The 15,369-nt window shown below is 45.0% G+C and overlaps 1 protein-coding gene across 14 annotated transcripts in view; it reads left to right on the forward strand.

Moving 5' to 3' along the window:
- DOCK3 (dedicator of cytokinesis 3) overlaps positions 1-15,369 on the forward strand; it is a 239,580-nt gene that overhangs the window by 150,575 nt on the left and 73,636 nt on the right. For all 14 annotated transcript variants that reach the window (XR_012235189.1, XR_012235190.1, XM_073591625.1 and 11 more), the window contains exons 13-21: positions 1,295-1,383; positions 1,563-1,688; positions 6,906-7,030; positions 9,028-9,190; positions 9,459-9,565; positions 9,654-9,825; positions 12,869-12,966; positions 13,419-13,502; positions 14,048-14,148. Coding sequence is in view for 12 of the 14 variants with exons in the window: in XM_073591625.1 (XP_073447726.1) it covers positions 1,295-1,383; positions 1,563-1,688; positions 6,906-7,030; positions 9,028-9,190; positions 9,459-9,565; positions 9,654-9,825; positions 12,869-12,966; positions 13,419-13,502; positions 14,048-14,148 (1,065 nt within the window). In the remaining 2 variants the exon portion in view is untranslated. The remainder of the gene's footprint in view (positions 1-1,294; positions 1,384-1,562; positions 1,689-6,905; positions 7,031-9,027; positions 9,191-9,458; positions 9,566-9,653; positions 9,826-12,868; positions 12,967-13,418; positions 13,503-14,047; positions 14,149-15,369) is intronic.

Raw genomic sequence — 15,369 nt, forward strand, 5'->3', positions numbered from 1 at the left:
GCGCGGCTTATGGTTGCCACCTCATCCCTTTAAACCCGAAAACACATATTAATTACACAGGTTCTGTGGCTGATTAAGGTGGTAATTAAACTCACTTGGTGCCTTATCTGCATTTAATTAGCCTCAGAACCTGTGTAATTCAAAGGTGTTCGGGTTTAAAGGGATGAGGTGGCAACTCTAGCTCGGCTGCAGAGATCGGGAAATGTCTCACTGCATGTGATTAGCGCAGCGCAGTGCCGACTTCCTGGCGGGCTCTGCACGTGGGGTGTGCGAACACGCCGGAGCACATCCTTACTGATCAGTCCACCTGTCCATGTAAAACTGATCAATTACCTGTCCATGCTAAACTGATCAATCACCTGTCAATGCAACACTGATTAGTCACCTGTCCATGCAAAGTGATCAGTCACCTGTCTATGCAAAGTGATCAATCACCTGGTCATGCAAAACTGATCAATCACCTGTCCATGCAAAACTGATCAATCACCTGTTCATGCAACACTAATCAATCACCTGTCAATGCAACACTGATTAGTCACCTGTTCATGCAAAACTGATCAATCACCTGTCCATGCAAACTGATCAATCACCTGTCCGTGCAAAACTGATCAATCACCTGTCCGTGCAAAACTGATCAATCACCTGTCCATGCAAACTGATCAATCACCTGTCCGTGCAAAACTGATCAATCACCTGTCCGTGCAAAACTGATCAATCACCTGTCCGTGCAAAACTGATCAATCACCTGTCCGTGCAAAACTGATCAATCACCTGTCCATGCAAAACTGATCAATCACCTGTCAGTGCAACACATCAATCACCTGTCCATGCAAAACTGATCAATCACCTATCCGTGCAAAACTGATCAATCACTTTGGGACTTTGGCTGCCCTGGGTGCAGAGGAAGTGGGTTGAATAACACTGACTGTCCTTCAAACCCAAAAGACTGAGGACATCTTGTGGCGGAAAACAAGTACTGCAGGGGACAGCCACAGAATAAAGGTCATTTTATCTATTATTAGACTGCAATTTTTTTTTTGTGTTTTTATTTTTTTGCCTGCTCGAACAAAATCCAGTCATATTTTATTTCACATAGAACAGAAATGTTGCAGTAAAATACAGAGCAGGAATAAAATAATACAATGAAGTAATTTGAGAAAGGGGGTACTTGGGGGGGGGGGTCCATGTGCTTTCAGTGTGTTATAAAATAATCAATGCTTTTGATATAACGATATACTGAGGCCCATGTGATATAAATGTAACGGAGGATCTGTATCTTTTTCGTTTGTTTCAGGTGTAACAATGAGAATGAATGGTACCAGGTCCACGAGAACATCATCCGTAAAACCAGCACCAAATACTCTACGCCGAGCTCCAACTATGGTAAGACGAATCCTTCCACTCAAAGATAGGACCAGCGGTGGTCAGCATGGTCTCTATGTATAAAGACTGACAGCTTCCATCTGAGGCTTATCACACAGGGGTTTTGCTTTATGACATTGTGTGTGTTGTTCTTTGTCACAGTCTCTCTGATCAGGACTCTTCTTCCCCCCACCCTGCAGGGCTCATCGTGTCTCTACAACTCCTGCGGGGTGACATGGAGCAGATCAGAAGAGAAAACCAAATTCTCTTTAACAGAGGCGCAGCCGTCACCCGCAAGCTGGGCTTTCCTGACGTCATCATGCCAGGTAGGGGGCGCCGGCGTCGATTAAACTGTACATTTACCTTTCTGACCTCACTAATCGAAAAACGTTACATATTTTTTGTTAAAAAGTATAAAAGCTTTTATTTCCTCCCAGGAGGTGGCCTTAACTGACATCAGGTGCAGATCAAAAGGACACTCCTCTGATCTGTAGATAAAGGAATGAGTGTGAATACATTGTAGGAAGAATATTGTTACAATGTATTTCATCTGCCAGGTTTCATATACTGTATCTACTGTAGAAGTCCCTGTATGAGCTCCAGCAGAACAAAACGGGCTTTGGATATCAAAGTGTGGAGGAAGACTTAGACGTACAATCAGGGCCGGTCCAAGAATAAAATGCTGCCCCCACCCTAAAAAAAAAAAAAATCAAGCCCACCAAAAGGCCCTCACATCCATTATAATCCATGATAATTAAAACTAAAATAAATTAATCAGGAAGTCAGATTTACATGCAACAGCACCTTGTCTATATGCAAAAGTATATGACATACCATTATGTTCAATTCCAGGCGGGCTAGGGTAGTATATGGACAGGCTAGGGTAGTATAGGGGCAGGTTAGGGTAGTATATAGACAGGCTAGGGTAGTATATGGACAGGCTAGGGTAGTATATAGACAGGCTAGGGTAGTATAGGGGCAGGCTAGGGTAGTATATGGACAGGCTAGGGTAGTATAGGGGCAGGTTAGGGTAGTATATAGACAGGCTAGGGTAGTATAGGGGCAGGCTAGGGTAGTATATGGACAGGCTAGGGTAGTATATGGACAGGCTAGGGTAGTATAGGGGCAGGTTAGGGTAGTATATAGACAGGCTAGGGTAGTATAGGGGCAGGTTAGGGTAGTATATAGACAGGCTAGGGTAGTATAGGGGCAGGCTAGGGTAGTATATGGACAGGCTAGGGTAATATAGGGGCAGGTTAGGGTAGTATATAGACAGGCTAGGGTAGTATAGGGGCAGGCTAGGGTAGTATATAGACAGGCTAGGGTAGTATAGGGGCAGGTTAGGGTAGTATATAGACAGGCTAGGGTAGTATATGGACAGACTAGGGTAGTATATAGACAGACTAGGGTAGTATATAGACAGGCTAGGGTAGTATATAGACAGGCTATTGTAGTATAGGGGCAGGCTAGGGTAGTATAGGGGCAGGCTAGGGTAGTATATAGACAGTCTAGGGTAGTATAGGGGCAGGTTAGGGTAGTATATAGACAAGCTAGGGTAGTATATAAACAGGCTACGGTAGTATATAATCAGGCTAGGGTAGTATATGGACAGGCTAGGGTAGTATATAGACAGGCTAGGGTAGTATATGGACAGGTTAGGGTAGTATATAGACAGGCTAGGGTAGTATATAGACAGGCTAGGGTAGTAAATGGCACACTAGGGTAGTATATGGGCAGGCTAGGGTAGTATATGGGCAGGCTAGGGTAGTTTATGGGCAGGCTAGGGTAGTATATGGACAGGCTAGGGTAGTATATAGACAGGCTAGGGTAGTATAAGGGCAGGTTAGGGTAGTATATAAACAGGCTAGGGTAGTATATGGATAGGCTAGGGCAGTATAGGGACAGGCATGAGTAGTGTAGGGGCAGTCGGAGTGGCCCGAGAGCTGTTGTCATCATGACACACAACTGCTGGGAAAAAAAATCTTGGTCGTCAATTTGCTGGGTAAATAGAAGAGAAAGAGAGGCGGCCATGGTTCAATTTGCTGCCCCTCTCAAAGTGCTGCCTGGGTCCAATGAACCCACTGGGACCCATGGTAGGGCCGGCCCTGCGTACAATGTATGTCCAAGCTCTAGCAACAGTAGCAAAAGCAGGTATGAGCCCTCTAGAAGTCGTGGATACTAGGCATTTTCCTGACTGACCCAAATGGAGACCGACTACTGGTCAGGTCAATCCTTGACCAACATATTCTTGACTAACACTGTCTGAGGTCCAGTAGCACAAAGTGGGACTTGAATGTCAAAGTGTGGCTGTAAAGGGGGAAGAAGACCTGGACATACAAGGTATGTCCAAGGTCTAACAACAGTTGCAAAAGGCAGGCATGGGTCCTCTAGTAGACTTGAATCCTGGGCAGATGCTTAAATCACACAAATAGTGAACAACTTACTGGTCAGGCCAATGCTTGACCCTTATATATAGGAGCCACTGTCTGAGGTCCAGCAGCACAAAGCAGGACTTGGATGTCAAAGCGTGGCACAAGGTGGTAGTAAGACCTGGATGTACAAAGTATGTCAAAGGTCTAGCAACAGTGGTATGGGCAGGCATGGGCCTCTAGAAGTCATGGACCCTGGGCAGCTATCTGAATCACCCAAATGGTGACCCAGTGCTGCTCGGGCCAATCCTTGACGCATATATGTAGGAGCCACTGTCTGAGCTCTGGCATCACAAAGTGGGGCTTGGATGTCAAAGTATGGCCACAAAGAGGGAGAAAGACCTGGATGTACAAGGTATGTCTAAGGTCTAGAAACAGTGATATAGGCAGACATGGCCCTTCTAAAAGCTGTGGAAACTGTGCAGCTGCCCAAATTACCCAAATGGGGACCCACTACTGCTCAGGACAATCCTTGACCCATACAGGATATGTCCAAGGTCAAACAATAGAAGCATAGGCAGGCATTCGTCCTCTAGAAGCAATGGACACTGATCAGTTGCCCGGATCACCCAAATTGAGACCCATTCTAGGCCACTTTGTGACCTATATTTACAGGAACCGCTGTCTGAGGTCCCGTAGCACAAAGTGGGGCTTGGATATCAAAGTGCCGTGCAAGAGTGGAATAAGACCTGGTCATATAAGATATGTCCAAGGTCTAGCAACAGTGGCATAGGCAGACGTGGCCCCTCATGGACCCTGGGCAGCTACTCAAATCACCCAAACTGTGGCCACTACTGCTCAGGCCAATCCTTGACCGTTATATACAGGAGCCACTGTCTGGTCTCTGGCATCACAAAGCAGGATTTGGATGTCAAAATGTGACCACAAGGGGGGGAAGAAGACCTGGATGTACAAGGTATTCCCAGGGTTTAGCAAACGTGGCACAGGCAGACATTGGTCTTCTAAAAGTCATGGACCCTGGGCAGTCACCGGAATCACCCAAATAGGGACCTACTACTGCTCAGGCCAATCCGTAATCCTTACATAAGAGTGACCGTCTAAGGTCCAGCAGTACAAACTGGGACTTGGATGTCAAATTGTGGCAAAAGCGTGGAGTAAGACCTGGACATTCAAGGTCTGTCCAAGGTCTATTAACAGTGGCACAGGCGCTGGTGTGGGCCTTCTAGAAGTCATAGATCCTAGGCAACTACCAGAATCACCCAAATGGGGACCCACTACTCCTCAGGCCAATCCTTGGCTCTTATATATACTGTATATAGATATAATAGCCACTGACTAAGGTCCAGCATCACAAAGCGGGAGTTTGAGGTCGAAGAGCAAGTGTTGGCAAGGGTGAAGTAAGACCTGGACATCCAAAGTATTTTATCAATGAGGTTTTATATATACAAAAGCCACTGTATGAGCTCCAGCAGCACAAAGCAGGATTTGGATGTCACAGCGTTGGGCAAGGCTGTAGTAAGACCTGTACAATGTATGTCCAAGGTCCAGCAACAGTGACACTGGCAAGCATGAGCCTTCTAAAAGCCATGGACTTTGGGCAGCTGCACAAATCACCTAAATAGGGGCCCACCACTGCTAGGGGCAATCCTTGACTCTTATATACATAGGAGCCACTGACTACAGACCAGCCTCACAAAGTGGGACTTGGATGTCAAAGACAAGTGTTGGGAAAGGGTGGAGTAAGACCTGGACATCCAAAGTATTTTATGTCCAAAGTTTAGCAACAATGACATACAGTAGACAAGCATGGGCCCTCTAGAGGTCATGGACCCTGGACAGCTACCAAATTCACTCAAATGGTGAACCACTAATGGTCAGGCCAATCTTTGGGCTTGGATGTCAAAGTGTTGCCACAAGAGGGAAGAAAGACCTGGAAGTACTTGGCATGTCTAAGTCTGGCAACAGTGATATAGGCAAACATGGGCTCTTCAGAAGCCGCAGACTCTGGGCAGCTGCCTGGATTACCTAAATGGGGATCCACTACTACTCGGATCAATTATTGACCCTGCAAACAGGGGCCACTGTCTGAGCTTCAGCAACATAAAGCGGGATTTGATTGTCAAAGTGTGACTGGTCCCGATTTGTCATATTGGCAAGGGTATAGTAAGACCTAGATGTACAATATATGTCCAAGGTTTAGCAACAGTGACCTAGACAGGCATTGGCCCTCTAGAGATCATGGACCCTGGGCAGCTGCCAGAATCGCCCAAATGGGGACCAACTACTGTTTAGGCCATTCCAGGACCTATATATATAGGAGCCACTGCCTGAGCTCTGGCATCACGAAGCAGGACTTGGATGTCAAAGTGTGGCCGCAAGGAGGAATGAAGACCCGGATCTACAAGGTGCTTTCAAAGTCTAGCAACAATGGCACAGGCAGGCATGGGTCTTCTAGAGGCCATGAACCCTGAGCGCCAATATGGGAACCTACCACTGTTCAGGCCACTCCTTGACCCATGATTGGTGGACTAGTAGTTCCGCAGCTGCGGGAAAACAATATTTTATTTAGGATTGCCTTTTTTTATTGTAGGAGCTCTGTGATGTAAAGAGCTGATATAATAATTCTTTCTCCAGTCTGTAGCTGTAGGACATTTTTTCATACACTTTGCTGTCCTGGATCTGAACAATGCACCAATTCAGTGTCCCAAATCCGTTTTTTTTTTCTCTTTCTTGTCCTTCTTTCCTTCTCCATCATTACCTTCTCATTTCAAAATGTTTCACCCCTCTTGGTCCCCATTTAATTCCACAAAACCCTTATGCCCCAGAGATACTGATTACCGAGCGTAAGTGTCTCCATTCTTCAATTGCTTGGCAATACTCACTGATATGCTGTCTGCAGAGGGAGCTGTGTGAAATCTGACACGACATGATGGCTGGTGACTGCTGATTGGACCCAACGGGTGTCACCCAAGTGTTGTCTGGGAGTTTTGTCATCCATGCATGAGTGCTAGATAATGCTGCAAGGTGTGCACTGCTCCTCGAAGCTGCATTTGGTTCTGCCAGGCTGATGGATGATGCTCTGCTTTTGGCCGCGATGCTCTGCACAGGCCTGGCTTATGTCACATTGTTATTGTATGGCTTTTACTTTTGCAGGGGACATCCGCAACGATCTCTATGTGACGCTGGAGAAGGGCGAGTTTGAGAGAGGAGGGAAAAGCGTACAGAAAAACATTGAAGTCACTATGCACGTTCTGTACGCAGATGGCGAGAACCTGAGGGTGAGAACCCACCGCCATATTGTTCATGTGTGCTGCTGAGTCTATTATACGGTAACTGTGGAAATGAAGTGGACCTGTCAGTATCTTTACAAGTCTGCATGAATAAATTCCTGACATGTCACAATATACATCGGCGGGGGGGTTTTTTCAAAGGGGTACACCTGCTGTGCCTGTTATAAGGGGGTCCCACCATCCCCCTACCATTATTATTATGGGACATGCAGCAGAGGGGGTAAGAACCCTCAAAGGGGGCATGGACACCCAAAGCTCTAAATGTCACTGCTGAAGTGCCAGGGGGTTAAGAGTACACTTGCAGCATTCTCTCCTGCTCCTCTGAAAAGTGATCCATGTATCCATGATGGATCCCTTTTCAGAGGGTGGTAGAGCAGCGCCTGGCAGGCATTCAGGAGGCAATGCTGCCAACTCCTGAATGCCAGTTTTTTGGGGATTTTTTTACAGCCAAATTGGGTTTTTCTATGTAAATACTATGCCTTAACCGCAAGCCAAGCATTTGGCTCGCGGTTGCTGCATGTCCGTATTCAGTTTAATGGGACATACACTATATTGCCAGAAGTATTGGGACGCCTGCCTTTACATTTAGGCGATATTTACGGTACCTATAGGTAAGCCTTATTCTAGGCTTGCCTGTAGGTACAAGTTCCCTATGGAGGTTTACAAACACTTTAAAATACACTATATTACCAAAAGTATTGGGACGCCTGCCTTTACACACACATGAACTTTAATGGCATCCCAGTCTTATGCTGGCCATACACTATACGAAAAATCGTTCGTATAGACACTTCGTTCGTTTTTCGGCAAGTTAATGGGCACAAATCGATAATCGTTTGTGACGTTTTTGTGGGAAAAAAACGAACGGGAAGTTTGGAAAATTTCTGCCGAACGTACGATAAATTGCAAGGTTAATGTGTTTCCCGTCCGAACTGTCTGCACTAGGTATATGTAAAAAAACAAACAAAAAATTATTTATTCATGTCCACTGAACAATTTATCGGTCATTATATGATGGCACGATCGTTTGCGGTCACGGTCGAACGTTCGTTTTTCGAAAATGGGTTCGGCCGATTTTCTGTATAGTGTATGGCCAGCATTAGTCTGTAGGGTTCAATATTGAGTTGGCTCCGCCCTTTGCAGCTATAACAGCTTCAACTCTTCTGGGAAAGCTGTCCACAAGGTTTAGGAGTGTGTCTATGGGAATGTTTGCCCTTTCTTCCAGAAGCGTATTCGTGAGGTCAGGCACTGATGTTGGATGAGAAGGCTTGGCTCGCAGTCTCCGCTCTAATTCATCCCAAAGGTGTTCTATCGGGTTGAGGTCAGGATTTTGTGCAGGCCAGTCAAGTTCCTCCACCCCAAACTCGCTCATCCATGTCTTTATAGACCTTGCTTTGTGCACTGGTCCAAATCATTTGGTGGAGGGGGGATTATGGTGGGGGGGTTGTTTTTCAGGGGTTGGGCTTGGCCCCCTTAGTTCCAATGAAGGGAACTCTTAAGCCGTCAGCATACCAAGACATTTTGGACAATTTCATGCTCTCAACTTTGTGGGAGGAGTTTGGGGATGGCCCCTTCCTGTTCCAACATGACTGTGCACCAGTGCACAAAGCAAGGTCCATAAAGACATGTTTGGGGTGGAGGAACTTGAATGGCCTGCACAGAGTCCTAACCTCAACCCAATAGAACACCTTTGGGATGAATTAGAGAAGAGACTGTGATCCAAGCCTTCTGGTCCAAAATGACTGCACACCAGTGCACAAAGCAAGGTCCATAAAGACATGGATGAGCGAGTTTGGGGTGGAAAAATAAAGCATGAAGACATGAATGGATGGGGGGGGGGGCGGGGTGGAGTTTGCTTTCAATATAAAAAATGTATTAAAAAGTGTTTTTGGTTTGTGGTGTTCAGATGCTTTAAGCAGATTGAGGTGGTCGGGAACGAGGTAAGAATGTGTGATTGATGAAACCTTTACCGTCTGTTTCTCCAGGACTGTGTCAGTCTGGGCACCGGGGAGCCGCCGCGGACGCAGTATCATTCCTTCGTCCTCTACCACAACAATGGCCCGCGGTGGGGGGAGCTGATCAAACTGCCCATCCCTATCGATCGCTTCCGGGGCTCCCATCTACGCTTCGAGTTCAGGCACTGCTCCAGTATGTACAGGCCGCGATATGAGGCCGCCATTGTGCCAAATCATGTGATCCCCCCCCCCAACCCTTGTCTTTGGTCATGTGACCTATCATGTGATCGTAACCAGCATTGTGTCACCAATGCTGCGGCTTTCTGTCATGTGGCTTTTGTTGGCATGTCTCGTTGTCATGTGACCCATGGCCGGTTGCTGCTTCGCCGCTGTTCGCCACCTGAGCTGCCCTTTTTTTGATGGCTGAACGCTTCCACCGTCACCCTTCTCTTGTGTTGCAGCAAAAGATAAAGGTGAGAAGAAGCTCTTTGGTTTCTCCTTCACACCTCTGATGAGAGATGACGGGACGACGCTGTCAGACAATATCCATGAGCTCTACGTCTACAAGGTATGGCCTCCTCATGGGCATGGGGTGGCGGGTCTCTCTATCTCTCTTTCCTTCTGGCAGACCGTGACTCTCTTTTGCCCCTTTGCAGTGTGACGAGAACAGCACCTTCAACAACCACGCCCTGTACCTGGGCCTCCCCTGCTGCAAGGAGGACTCCAGCGGCTGCCCCAACATCCCATCCAGCCTCATCTTCCAGCGCAGCCCCAAGGAGACCTTCTCTATCTACACCCAGCTCTCCTCCACCAAGCTCACCCAGAACGGTACCATGTCCTCCATGCCACCTATACCAACCGCTACCCTATATACAGAAGGTTACTGTATCTGAAGCATTGCCCACATTGCTCCACAAGCATAATCCCAGCACCACCTATGGCCAGAGAAGAGCTCCATCCCTTCATTGCCCTCAGCCAGAATGGTACTGTGCCATAGACATGTGCAATTTGTTTAGTTCCGAATTCGTTTTTTAACAAATTTTGACAAATTAGTTCATTCTGAAATATCCCAATTTTTTAATTTCCGAATTTTTACGAAAATTCGGAAATTCAAAATATCGTGAATTTTGAAAATTTGGAAATTCGGCATTTTGGAAATTCAAATTTCCGAATTTTTTCATTTCTGCATTTCGAATTTCCGAATTTCGAATTTTTGAAATGGGAAAATCCGAAAATGCAAAATTTCAGAAATTCGGAAATTCAAAATTCAGAAATTCGAAATCCAAAAATAAGAATGAAAATCCGAAAATTCAAAAACCCGAAAATTTGAAAATCTGAAATAATAACTAACTAATAATAACTTAACTATTACTAACTATTAAATTATATGTATTGGAATTTCCTTTCAAATTTGGCTGTTAGTGAACGTCACGAATACGAATTTATCCAAAGTTACAAATTATCCGTAATAATGAATGCCGCATCTAAACGAATGGAACATAACGAATTGATAATAATAAATAACAATAATAATAATGATAATAACAATATATTTAATATCTATTATTAATTCGTTCCATTTCATTTGTTTAGATGCAGCATTCTTTATTTCGGATAATTCGTAACTTCAGATAAATTTGTATTCGTTACGTTCACTAAAAGCCAAATTTGAAAGGAAATTACCTATAATTTAATACTTAGGTATTATTAGTTAGTTATTATTTCGAATTTTGGGATTTTAAGATTTTTGTTCTTTCGTAATTTTCTGATTTTTCTTTCTTATTTTCTAATTTACGAATCCTGAATTTTCAAATTTCTGAATTCCGAATTTTCGAATTTCTGAATTCACGAATTTTTGAATTTACGAATTCCGAAATTTACGAATTCCAAATTTTAGAACTTACGAATTTATGAATTTTCTCATTTCCAAATTTTTCGAATTTCCGAAAAAAACAAAAAAGGAATAAAAACGAAGACGAACTCATTTTTCGGCAGTGCGCATGTCTACTGTGCCTCATTACTCACAAGGTGTTTGGTGGACCCATTGGGGTTGATTTACTAAAACTGGAGCACTCAGAGTCTGGTGCAGCTGCACATGGGAGCCAATCAGCATCTAACTTCAGCTTGTTCAATTAAGCTTTGACAAAAAAAAAACAACTGGAAGTTTCTATGAAGAGCGGCACCAGATTTTGCACTCTCCAGTTTTTGTAAATCTCCCCCAATGTGTCATCAGAAGTGACAGCCAACTAACAGTCAAGACAGCAGCCGACCAGCTCCCGATCCTTGCTCTCAGCCAATGGCCAATGGCTGAGAGCACTCACTGGAGTGTTCTGGTGGGGGGGGCTGTCCAGCATAACCAGCATAACCTTCCTACAACTGTGCACCCCCCCTTACGGACAACAGCCAGAGCAGTACTTTCAACACCTTCCATGCCTCGGCATCCATCATACAGGACAACACTTTGCCTATACAGTAAAACCTTGGTTTGAGAGCGCTTTGCAAGACAAGCAAAATTTTTAAATAAATTTTGACTTGATATACAAGCAGGGGCGGACTGACCATTCGGGCACTCGGGCACTGCCCTAGGGCCCCATGCCACTAAGGGGCCCCATCAGGGTTGCCAGCCTCAATAAAACCAGGGACAGTATGTAAAAATCTGTGTTTTTTTTTAAATCCCAAGATTATAGCTGCCCCGCCTCTCCAGTACCTTTTCAGTGTGTGTATTCTGTGTGTGTATACTGTGTGTGTATATTGTTTGTCTGTGTGTGTGTATACTGTATGTGTGTGTATACTGTGTGGCCCCATAATCTATTGCCTGGGGACCCCATAATCTCTTATTGCCTGGGGGCCCCATAATCTCCTATTGCCCGGGGGCCCCATAATCTCCTATTGCCTGGGGGCCCCATAATCTCCTATTGCCCGGGGGCCCCATGAGTTGTCAGTCCGCCCCTGTATACAAGCGATGTCTTGATATACAAGTAGCGTCGTGTCACAACTGAGTATAAAAGAGAAGAGAGGCGCCTTTTATGACCCGTACACACGATCCGAATATCGTACGACAGATTGTACGACCTTTTTCGCTTAATAGTCGCAAGTAGAAAATTGAATAGGTAAGTAAAGTCACGAAAATTCTCGTACGACAGAAAAAAAAAATCGCAAGTGATACTTTGTAGCTCCTGCTGGATTTTGCTTCTAACCCCCTTGTGATGGCTGCCAATTGTTAATGGACATTTTATGGTTACACAACCTGGTCACATTGCTATAATCTTTTTATATGGACTATAAACTGAAGGACCTAGGAATAAATGGTTGTGGAACAAATTATTTGAGTTTCCATTATTTCTTATGGGGAAGTTCGCTTTGATATACAAGTGCTTTGGATTACAAGCATGTTTCTGGAACGAATTATGCTCTCAATCCAAGGTTTTACTGTATAAGAACCCAGCAGTATAATCATTACTGAGATCACAGCGTTGCTTTCACTACTTTACAACCAACACACAGTATAGTAAAATGCCGATTACACCGCCCCTTACTCCTTCATAGCTATTACTATAATAGGTACTTATTATTTTCCTTCAGTACAATGAATATTAATACTAAGCCCATGAGATTAACAATCTTGCTGTCTAGTCATACCTCCAGAGGGGTTCCGAGTCTACGGTAGTGCCATACCACTGCATGCCATCCCTCAGAGTGGCACAGACCTCTAGTGCCACCTAGAGCACAAACTCATCTCCACAACCTAACCTTCACCTTACGCAAAACCTCCAATGATCTACTGGACATAATGACCCGATCACAGATAATTCCTCTTTTGGATCACCTAAGCCTTCTCCATCTTCATCACTGTCTCCATTCACATCTGCAGTTGACCTCCTGGCCCTCCTAAAGTGGAAAGTCTACCCGGACCGGATACTGGACATTCTCGGTCGTCTGCGTCATGTGAGCGGAGAGGAAATCGTGAAGGTAAGAATGTCTAAGACTGATAAAAGCCCGTAGTTCTGTGGATATTTTCCAGTAGTACTGCCATTTGGTGACTCTAGGGCCCCTGTGCAAGACCAGTTGTGGGCATTTTCCAGCCATAAAGTGTAATGCTACCATTGGTGGACAGAGTCACCCAAAGGGCCCTTGTGCAAGACCACTAGTTGGGCCATGCAGTGGGCCTACATTTTTAAAATAGTTTGTGTGATAGTGATGGAGTCACTTTGTGCCCAATTTCCCTTTGTATATTTTTCAAACGTTTTGAAGAAATCTCTCTTGTACCTCCTGGTCATTTCCTCCTTAGTGCTAGTTGTCTGTTATACGATTACCATTGCAGTTCTTTATAAACTTTTGATTTTCTTGTGATTTTTTTTTTTTGGGGGGGGGGGGGGATTGGCACCAGGTGGCTGGTCAAATTTTTTTATGGTCTATCCCAGTTCCTGCAGGACATCTTGGACACACTGTTTGTTATCCTAGACGACAACACGGAGAAGTATGGTCTGCTCGTCTTCCAGTCACTGGTAAGGCACCACCGCTCCTCTGCGAAGAATTATAAATGTTCTATATTGCGTATTCTTCTATGGATAGAGAGGCGGATGGAGATAATTGAATGCAGAAAGTGCATTTTAGTACTACAAGGTGACTTTCATTCAGCTGATTAAACTGACCAAATTTCTCCACAGTGGTGGGGTGGCTTTCATGTAAGAACGTTCTTCAAAAATCTTGCAGGAAACCAGGACTACCTTCTAGGACAGTCTCTGTATTCATACTTGTTGCTCAAAAAATAATAATGATATAAAGATTTCCTCCTATGTCCTTTTGTCTGTTAAACCAGAAGTGAAAGGAAATCTCCCCAGTTGGACACAGATGGAAATAATAACAGTAACAGAGGTTGTTCCCTCTATGCTAGTCTATGAATTTTGCATTTTGCATTGGTTCTGCATTGTGACGTAGACACTTTCTACTACTCTGCAAATTCATTAGCAATAGGGTGTCTTTTTAGCAAAGCACAGCATTTGCTTCAACTGGCTTTGTTATATAACTAATTTCTAACCTCCCTCGGTAGGTCTTCATCATCAACCTTTTGCGGGAAAGTAAATATTACCATTTCCGCCCGGTGCTGGAAACCTACATCCAGAAACACTTTGCTGGTGCTCTGGCCTACAGGTGAGTGTAAAATCTGGGAAGAACGTATATCTCAGAATTGAAAGTTTGGAATTGTATTGGGGAATGATAGAGGGATTGGGGTAATTTGGGATACTTTCATGGGAAGTTGGGTCTTATAAGAACTGAGAGAAGATCTTCTGGTTGTGTCATAGTCTTCAGTGGGGCTGGGGTTTGTGCTTGATGGGTCACCAGCTAACCCTTATCCTACGTCAGCTGGGACTGGGTTCGGTGCTGGATGGGTCATCAGCTAACCCTAATCCTACGTCAGTTGGGACTGGGATGGTTCGTCAGCTAACCCAAACACTCCGTCAGCTGGGACTGGGTTTGGTGCTGGATGGGTCATCAGCTAACCCTAACCCTAATCTTACATCAGCTGGGACTGGGTTTGGTGCTGGATGGGTCATCAGCTAACCCTAAACCTAATCCTACATCAGCTGGGACTGAGTTTGGTGCTGGGATGGGTCATCGGCTAACCCTAACCCTAATCCTACGTCAGCTGGGACTGGGTTTGGTGATGGATGGGTCATCAGCTAACCCTAAACCTAATCTTACGTCAGCTGGGACTGGGTTTGGTGCTGGATGGGTCATCGGCTAACCCTAAACCTAATCTAACATCAGCTGGGACTGAGTTTGGTGCTGGATGGGTCATCGCCTAACCCTAAACCTAATCCTTCATCAGCTGGGACTGAGTTTGGTTCTGGGATGGGTCATCGGCTAACCCTAACCCTAATTCTACGTCAGCTGGGACTGGGTTTGGTGCTGGATGGGTCATCAGCTAACCCTAAACCTAATCTTACATCAGCTGGGACTGAGTTTGGTGCTGGGATGGGTCAACGGCTAACCCTAATCCTACGTCAGCTGGGACTGGGTTTGGTGCTGGATAGGTCATCAGTTTAAAATTTGAAGTAAAATACAAGACTTGCATTAAATCAGGTGATAAACCCCACATTTCCTCACCCCCATCCTTTTGGGCTTGAGGAAATGCGATTTACACGAAAATCTGTGACATCTTTACTAATAATTGCCATTTGGTAGCCCCGTCCAGCCAAAACTAGAAAAGACTGTCTCAGCCAGTAGGCCAGAAGTTTTGCCATGTGAAGGAGCCCATATATCAGAACATGTGCAGGCTAGGATGGGACTGTTATGTCTTATTACAATTCTCAGGAGAAAGTAAGCATGATACTTTGGCTTTGCATGTATTGGCCAGAAGATTTGCTAAGT

Source organism: Aquarana catesbeiana, linkage group LG07, assembly GCF_042186555.1.
Source record: "Aquarana catesbeiana isolate 2022-GZ linkage group LG07, ASM4218655v1, whole genome shotgun sequence".
Classification (NCBI taxonomy): Eukaryota; Metazoa; Chordata; class Amphibia; order Anura; family Ranidae; genus Aquarana; species Aquarana catesbeiana.